Consider the following 9,817-nt stretch of genomic DNA (forward strand, 5'->3'; position numbering starts at 1 on the left):
ATACACCCATTTCTCATTTTCAAAATTAAAACAAAGTTGTATTAAATTGTAACTAAAATCAGCACGATATAGCTTTTATCTTAAGGATTTAGACGTAAATAACTAACATTTTTCAATCTGAGCACAAATAACAATGGCAGGTCTTTCATATTAATATTTAATAAAGTATTTTTATCTTTTCAGTAGCATCTACTAATAATAGCATTTAATTTTCTTTTGACAAGTTTTAATTTTTCAGTTGATTTGGAGTATAGATATTTCAACTCTGTGTGTATGTGAGTTGAAACAAAGTTTCGGGGTAAGTTAAATTCTTATCTCTATTCTTGCAATGTGACTCCATTTACTAAGGGACTGTTTGGAGGTACAAAGGAAAACATGCAACCATAAAAAAGTGTTATCTAGAAAACACCAAGTGACTGTGAAATCAGAAAAATATTATGAACATGGAGGAAATATCAAAACTGTGTTTTCTTCTATATCTGAAATTTATACAATTTGCAAATGCAGAATTAGTGGTGAATTTTTTTATTGATTTTATTAAGCTATACATTTTTTTTCACTCCCCTCCCTGCATCTTCAATCCCCTTCAAACTTCTCCCAAGATCCCCATGCTCCCAATTTATTTGGAGATCTTGTCTTGTACTACCTCCCAAGTATATTAGATCCATGCATGTCTCTCTTAGGGTCTTCATTGTTGTCTAGTTTCTCTGAAAGTGTGATATGTAGGCTGGTTTGCTTTGCTTTATGTTTAAAAATCATTTATGAGTGAGTACATAATATAATTGATTTTCTGGGTCTGAGTTACCTCACTAAATATGATATTTTCTAGCTCAATCCATTTGCCATCAAATTTCAAGATGTCATTTTTTTTCTTGTTATGGAGTACTACATTGTGTGAGTGCACCACATTTTCCTTAGCCATTCTTTGGTCAAGGGGCATTTAGGTTGTTTCCAGTTTCTAGTTATTACAAACAATGCTGCTATGTACATAGTTGAGCACATGTCCTTGTGGTACAAGTGAGCATCCTTTGAATATATACCCAAAAGTGGTGTTGTTGTATCTTGAGGAAGGCTGTTTACCAATATTCTGAGAAATCACCATACTAATATCCAAAGGGGTTGTACCAGCTTGTACTCCCACCAGCAATGCAGGAATGTTCTCTTTACCCCACAACCTCTCCAGCATAAGTTGTCATCAGCATTTTGATCTTGGCCATTCTTAAAGGTGTAAGATAGAATCTCATAGTTGTTTGAATTTGCATTCATCTGATGACTAAGGATGTTGAGCACTTCCTTAAATGTCTTTCAGCCATTTTAGATGCCTCCATTGAGAGTTTTCTGTTAATGTCTGTACACATTTTTATTGGTTTATTTGTACTTTTGATGATCAATTTGTGTAGCGGCATAAATGAATGCAGACAGATTGTAATAATATAGACAGCTTTAATGGGGAAATAGACTTACAGAACCATAGGTTTCTGTGGAGAACAGGAAAGCAGAAGGGGCGGTTGGGAGCATGCCCGCAATCATTATAAGTTAAAAATATCCTCGGGGGACCTGCCCCCTGCTAGCAAGGTGATTGGCTGGGTCTCTCCTACAAATCTGAGTTCTTTGTAAATTTTGGAGATCAGCCCTCTGTCTGATGTGGGGTTGATAAAAATGTTTAGTGAAAACTTAAATGAATAAAAATAATATTCAAACAAAAGCTATCGGTTAGTTTGTACATTTTGGGTGGTAGGGGATGATGCTTCTTTTATTTTTATTTTCATGTGCATTAGAGATTCTTTGTGGTTTCCATGATGCTTTGGTAATGAGACATTGAAACTGGTGCCTAGAAACATCAACATTTAAACTACTGTTACTAGATAGCTGTCTTCAGTATTATGTAATAGGATAGAGGTTGAGATTCCCATGGTATCTCATCAGAACACAGTCCCTTGTGTTGCAGGGCCAGTTGACTTGAATCTGTCAACAGTGGATTCTCAGTAAGAGGAACATAAGCCCTCCAGTAGTGACTATGTTTGTTATCAAAGCAAAAATAACATATTCTTGAAGTGAAACAAATTATTCTTTAGTAAATTTCATCTAAAAATTCTCAATTTCACGTAAAACTCAACTTGACACTTTGGTCATGCTAAGAATTGAACCCAATGCCTTTAAATATTAAGTGCATGATGTACTGCCTGCTGACAACCCACCCACCCCTGGGAACAAGCAATTAACTAGCCTTACAAAACTCAATTCTGATTATTATAGTTAGTGACCTTTATACTAAAGGGTGATGTGGACTCTTATTTAGTCGTTATGTGGATTTTTTTTATATGAACTATACTGTGCTTTCCCTGTTCTTTTTATGTAATCTACAACCCAGTGTTATTGGCCTATGAGTCTATTTTGCCTTTTATCATCTCCTTCTTGTTTAACTCTTCTTTAGAAAATTTCATATGCTACTTCTGCCTATAGTTTGTTTGGTTTGAGGAATCCAAGTTTTTTTTAATTTATTAGATTTTTAAAATATACCAATCCAAGTTACCACTCCCCCCTCCTCCCATTCCCTCCACACATTTTCCCACCCCCATCTAATACTCAGAGAGGGTAAGGCACATTGATTTGTGTAAGGTACAAGGCCCTGCCTACTATATCTAGGCTGAACAAGGTATACATCCAAAGAGAATAAGATCCCCCAAAGCCAGTACATGCCGTAGGGATAAACCCTGGTGCCACTGCCAGTGACTCCTCAGTCTTCCCCATACATGAAATTGTCAGCCACATTCAGAGGAATTAATTTGATCCTATGCTTGTTCCTTCCCAGTCCAGCTGGTGTTGGTGAGCTCCTATTAGCTTAGGTAAACTGTTTCAGTTGGTGAATCCATCATGGTCTTGACCTCTTTGCTCATATTCTCATTCCTTTGACCCTTCAACTGGACTTTGGAAGCTCAGTCCAGTGCTCTGATGTGGGTCTCTACCTCTGTTGCATCAATTGCAGGATGAAGGTTCTATGGTGAGATTTAAGGTAATCATCAGTCTGACTACTGGGCAAGTCAAGATTGGGTCCCCTCTCCTCTATTGCTTAGGATCTTAACTGGGGTCATCTTTGTGGGTTCCTGGGAATTTCTCTAGAGCTCAGTTTCTGCTAACCCTATAATGGCTCCCTCAATTAAGATAACTCTTTCCTTGCTCTCATCTCTGTCCTTCCCCATCTAAACTATCTCATTCACTCAAGTTTTCCTCAACGCTCCCCATCTCCCCTACTCTTCCCCTTCTAAACTCTCTTCTTCCCCCACCCCCATGCTGCCAATTTTGTCAGGTGATCTTGTATGTTTCCAATTTCCAGGCAGATCTATATATGTTTTTCTTTGGGTTCACATTATTACTTATCTTCTCTAGGATCAATGTCTTTTGTTTATAGCTAATATCCACTTATGAGTGAGTACATATCACATTCAACTTTTGGGGATATGTGTTTTCTCACTCAGAATAGTGTTTTCAAATTCCATTCATTTGCACATAAATTCAAGATGTCATATTTTTTCCGCTGAATAGTGTAGAACTCTAATGTGTTAATGTGCCACATTTTCTTTATCCATTCTTTGGTTGAGGGGGCATCTTGGCTGTTTCCAGGTTCTGGCTATTACAAATAATGCTCCTATGAACATGGTTAAGAAAATGCTTTTGTAGTATGATTGAGCAGCTTGGTTTTGGCATAAAAACAGAGAGGTTGACCAATGGAATCGAATCAAAGACCCAGATAGTAATCAACACACCTAAGAACACCTGATTTTTGACATAGAAACTAAATTTATGCAAAGGAAAATGGAATGTATCTTCAACAAATGGTGCTGGCATAAATGGATGTCAACATGTAGAAGAAGGAAAATAGATCCATATCTATCGCCATGCACAAAACTCAAGCCTAAATGGATTAAAGACCTCAATATAAATTTGACCAAACTGAACCTGATAGAAGAGAAAGTGGAAAGTAGTCTTCAATGCATGAAGTAGCACAGACACAGAAAGCAACAAAAAATAAGTGGGACTTCCTGAAATTGAGAAGCTTCTATAAAGCAAAGAACAGTCAGTAAGACAAAAAGGCAGCCTACTTAATGGGAAAACATCTTTACCAATCTCACATCAGACAAAGGACTGATCTCCAAATATATAAAGAACTCAAGGAATTAGACATTAAAATTCTAAATAACCCAATTAAAAATGGCATACTGCACTAAACAAAGAATTCACAATGTGAATCTTACATCAAATAATTGTTAGGCTATATATCTAGGGAAAATGACAAAGAATTTCTTTACACTCAGTACAGGTATAACTTTGTTAATCTTTAGCAACTGAATTCATACCCCTTTTGGTCCAAGTGTAAACACTCACTAGATATTTCTTTCCTTCAATTCACTTTCTCTGTAGCTATTTTACCCAAATCTTAAAAGGTCTCCAAAATATTGTCTTTTGCATAATGTTTATTTCTGAAATCAGATAGATGATCTGCACTATAATTTGGCTAACAGGCCTTAAGACACTATGTAAATGATGGAGTGAAGCTTCTTATCTCAGCTGCCTAGGTGCTCAGATGATTTCACTGACCAGTGCCCATGAATCTAACACAGTGGCCTTGAAACTAAGGAATTGCTAGAAAGTCGCCCACAGCCCTCACTCCCCTGTATCTGTGCAACGTGTATCCTCAGCTTGGAACAAAGCTTTGTCATCCACCTTGGCATTCCGTGACCCTCACAGTTTAGACATGATAGTGACTCTATCATTACTCCAGCTTGTCCTTCCATGTTATGACTGTCATTTGCCCTTTCAAAAGATTCATATTACTTTGAAATGATAATGCTAGAACTAATTCTCATTCTTGATGCCACTCTGCTCTATATGTCTTCATTCACTGAAAATCTGAGCTGCTTCTAGATTATCAGTGCTTTCCATTATCAATTCTAGTAGTAATGCAAATGACCTTTAACATCTACCCATCCCCAGGACGTTTTAAATGACATTCCATATTATTTATATGCATTTTGAATTAAAAACCACATTAGGTGTATATACTTGCTCAGTGACATCTTTTGAAATGTGATGTGATGTAAAGTGGGTAAATCAGCAAATGTATTTCCTCTCATCTCTACCATGTTTGTGGTGAGCATCTAATAAAATCTACTCGCAAACATTCAGTTGTGCAATAAGTCATTATTAACTGTAACAATTGCCGGGCGATGGTGGCGCACGCCTTTAATCCCAGCACTCGGGAGGCAGAGGCAGGCGGATCTCTGTGAGTTCGAGACCAGCCTGGTCTACGAGAGCTAGTTCCAGGACAGGCTCCAAAACCACAGAGAAACCCTGTCTCGAAAAACCAAAAAAAAAAAAAAAAAAAAAAAAAAAAAAAAACCAAAAAAAAAAACAATTACCAATTAAAATCAAACTTGATAAAAAAAAACAATTACCATGTTGAACATTAGTTCTGCTGAAAGCATTAGTTCTACACCCAACTTTGCATCTTTACCACATATCCCCTAACACCCCAAGCCTCTGCTGCTTACATTGTATCCATATCTTTGTGTGTATGAATAATGCTAAAATGAAGATGGGAGTGCTTATATTTCTTCACTATACTGCTTCTACTTCTTTAGATATTCACCTAGAGACATTATGAGATGACATAACAGTTCTTTATAATTCTTAATGGATTTCTGTAGTTTCTTAAAATGGATCTACTAGTTTTTCATTACCACCTACGGTGTTCAAGAACTTCCTTTTTTCTCCACATTCTAACGCTTAACTTTTGTCCTTTGGAAAATAGTTGTTTTTTTTCTTGCCCATCTTTGATTCCATGATCAAGGTTATTGTTTCTTTAGAAGACATAATCCTAATTAGGTTTCAGAGTGCTTGAGATATTTCTTGAAGTTCTGTTTTTGTGCCATGTTTCTGGGTGAGCTGAATCAATGCAGTGAGCGACATGGGCAGACCTTGTGTGAATGCTGAGAGAATGAGAGTTGTGTACGAAGAAATTCTCTTTGTTAAGACAGGTTTGCCTGCCCAAGGCATTCATGAAGCCTTTTTCTAAATCAGAAATGGTAGCTCTGGGTTCTGGGATCCTCTTCTATGCCCACTGCTGCTGGATCCCCTTCTACTCCAGGGGCTCTTTATTCCTAGGCTTTTTATATTTATTTCTTTTGCTTTCTAAATATTGGAGCTCTCCTTGCCTCATCCCCTCTGTGTATACATTGTACCATTCATCCCATAACCCTATTTGACCTTAATTCTATGTTATTTCATGAACTTTTACGGCCATGGATCCAAAATTAATTCCCTGGCTTCAAACTACCTATGAGTCCCAGACTCATTCAACTGTACAACTGAAAAATCTAACAGATCAACAATATCATTATCCTAGAAAACATTACTGAAAAGACATAATTTCCTCAAACATGCTTTCCTCTGAAGGTATTTGCTGTCAGTATCTATGTCAGACACAGCATCTATTTTAGTATTACGAAAAAAAAAATAAAGCTAAAAATTAATCTCTTTTTATTTTTCTAGTGCTATCAACTAGAGCACCAGCAAACCCTCAACACAGCAAGCCTTGTCTGGACACAGTTATCCCATTGCATAGTTCTCTCAAACCCACCAAGTCTCAATGCTTGGCTGACACACTGTATTGAACTTCTCTTGCTTCTACTTCAATGCTGCTTCTGGGTAATCCACAATGCAACCAGAATCGCCTTTCTAAAGTATCAACCAGATCCTAGTCATTTTTCCTTAATGAATGCTTGTTCCTTAGATGACATCCCATACTCTTCCCTATGATTTAATGTTTTATTTTCTCTCACTGCCCTCTAGTTAAACTGGACTAAGGATAAGGATCTCAAATGGAGAAGCTTGCAGTAAAGGGCTTTTAGGTTAGCTCTTGTGCTACTGGAATATATGTGCATGAAAAGCTCTTCTCATTGATAATACAGCTTTAATAAGTAAATGTTTATACAAATTTGGCAAATAGGGGAGGTGTGACACCTTTCAGCGACGCTGGTTTGAGTTTAAAGACAGAAAGATCATGATGGGCAAGAGAGATGGTTTGGGTTTGGCAGGTCAAAAAATAGAGAGTTGGAGCAAGTATTAAGTCCCAAACTAGGATAGAATGTGGGTTTAGGGGATGAAAGTCCATAAATTGGAGTCTCCAAAGGGGATGATGGCACTCAATTAGCAGTCACTGGACATAGTAGGCTGGGAATCCCTGCCCACCAAGGTAACCCCCAAAGCTTCTCTCTTGGGCACAGGAGTAAGAGAGGGATCACAGAAGGCCTGGGTCTTCTCCCAGCTTTCTATGTGGGGCTCAGGTACTGCTAGCATGGCCTCGTGGATGCTCGGCTTGAGGTCTGTATCCATCTTATAGGTATTGGAGCTTTGGTTCAGACGCCCTGGCTTGGGAACAAAGGAAACTGCCACTCCATCTTTTATACAGGGTTTGAAGGCAGATGAGGGCCTGGGCTCTGGGTTCTGTCGTGAGTTTTTTACCTCTGGGACTTCGAACCACAGTGGTCCATCAAACCGCCTCCTTCCCTTCTTACATTGACTGAGAGCCTTCAGCACAGTCTCCTTAGCACAGGGGTCTGGACTCTTCTCAGGACCCTCTGCAGAGTGGGTTCCATTTCCCAGAGAGTTCAAGGCGCTGGCTCTACTTTCAGGAAGGGCAATCTTGACTGTCACAGAGCTGCTGGTCCATCCAGGCTTGTGTAAACTCCAAAGCCATTGTTTCATACAGGCGCTGGAGAGATCTAGGTCCCGGGTGGCGTCTAAGGGAAGTCTGGTGGAGGAACGCCTCCAGGTCCCCACCACTCTCTGGGGCTTGTGGAGGTTCTGGTGGATTTTAGGGCCAGGGTTTTGCTGAATCCATGTAGAACGAGGTCTAGACCTGGGGGCAGGAGCAGGTAACGATCTTTGGGGCGAACCCAGGGAGCTGCCCATTCTCACAGCTTCCGGCAACCAAGGACCTGCCAAGGGGAGGACCGTTGGCTGTGGGCTCGAGGCTGAGAGAGGGTGCTGAGAACACACACGTGCTATTGTTTCAAGACAGTGTGTACACAGTTCCCAGTGGCTTTCCAATGTGAGATGTGTATGTTACTTATTCGTATCTATATCTCAGCCTTATAAATTGTACAATTCTTAAATGTTTACAAATACGTGGGTAGTGTGATCCTCATTCCAGAAACACATTCCTATCTATTCTTGCCGCAGCACTTACCCTCTCTGCAATTCTGTGTCTTTCAATTTGAATAGGATTATGTGTGGAAGTCTTGTGTGGTTGGAAGATTTTAACACCCATCCTTGCTATGGCATGTACCTAATTTTTTTACACCCCAAATTATTCCATTGCAGGGATAATTGCATTTGTTGAACACTTAGTTCCATCAAGTGCAATGTGAGTGTTAACAGCAGTCGTGCCTCAGATGCTGCATGTACACGGGTTCATTTGTACAAATTAACCTTGCTGACTCATGGTGATCCCTGGTTGGACCTTTTAAGAGACGGCCAAATTGTTCTCAGTTTTGCACCATGGGACACCTAACTGGGGCCCTCACTTTCATTTTACTCTTGCCGTTTAGAGTGAAAAGGCGTAATGATTTTTAGAGTTCACAGTAATTGCATATGGGATACTTAAGGGGAATTTTTCTTTCATTGTAAGAAAAAATGAGCATTATTCTTTTGAATGCTCTTAAAATCTAAACACCTAGTTTCCATTTCATTAAGTGGGATCCTTTTTTCTTCCAGCAAAGTTGTTAATTTCATTTGTTACCATTTATCGTCTATGGGAATCATGGTGGTAGGCCACAGCTTAAAATTTAGTACTGATGCTCATGTAGACTACTGAAATGTTAACCTGTTGTCCTCATCTGTGAACACTGATGCAATCTCTTTTATCCCAACTCCTTCACTTTTCTTGCTGTTCCTCTCCCTTGCTCCCTCTCTTTATGTCTTACTTTCTGTTTTATGCTGCTAATATATATTTTAGAGCTTGGATACTGAGTTTGCCCCCCTACTCCAAGACATTCATATATGGAAATCTAGTTTCCTCAGTCTGGCAATAAAAGGAAGGTCATTAGTTCACTAGGGGTGTGCCTACAGAAGAATTCAGGAAGTTTTCTTGAATGAGTCTCTGAGTTCTCAAGGGTTCTGTTAGAAAGAAGCAAGGTAGCTATTTCTTGATTCCCTTAGCTCCCTGTGTAAACGTGATCTACACTTCTTGCTTATAATCCTTCCATCATTGCAATACTATCCACATGAAGCCTTCAAGTGAGCCCATTTGATGACAGTACCCTGCCTGTGAACCTCCAGAATTGTGATCAAAATAAACATAATTTTAGAAGGTAGCCTACCCCAGGTATCTCATCATAACAATAAAAATTGGCTACTGTATGTACAAAGTAAAAATAAAAAGGCCTTTAGCCTAAAAACATAAGGTTTTGATGGATACTAAGTGAATATAATGATAACATTTGAAGGACTGTTAAAGACCGTGTGAAATGGACTGTACTCTTAAACAATTTTCCTAGATGCAGGTGAATAGAGCACCCCTGAATGGACCACAGTGCTAAGTGACAGAAAGCATAGGTGGGCAAAAGAATCAAATCCAGGAACAATCAGGTTCCTCCAAGATTGAAAAGAGGTATGTGGCGGACATTAAAAAGATTTTGATAAGAAGGTTCAAGTTGTCAGCGAGAATTCTGAAGTACTGCCAAATAAAATCCTTTCCACTCACTGACTAGTTCATTTTCATCCTCTCAAGGGTCCTTAAGTAATGATCTACAAAATG

The 9,817-nt window shown here is 38.9% G+C and overlaps 1 protein-coding gene across 1 annotated transcript; it reads right to left on the minus strand.

Annotated features, from left to right (window-relative positions):
• Positions 1-7,206: 7,206 nt before the first annotated feature.
• On the minus strand, positions 7,207-7,971 carry Pom121l12 (POM121 transmembrane nucleoporin like 12). Its single transcript, XM_041668798.1, has one exon. The coding sequence runs from the start codon at positions 7,969-7,971 to the stop codon at positions 7,207-7,209; it is 765 nt and encodes a 254-aa protein (XP_041524732.1).
• Between the last annotated feature and the right edge of the window lie 1,846 nt (positions 7,972-9,817).

Source organism: Microtus oregoni, unplaced genomic scaffold (assembly GCF_018167655.1).
Source record: "Microtus oregoni isolate MIOR12 unplaced genomic scaffold, Mior012 000019F_ref0000042, whole genome shotgun sequence".
Lineage (NCBI taxonomy): Eukaryota > Metazoa > Chordata > Mammalia > Rodentia > Cricetidae > Microtus > Microtus oregoni.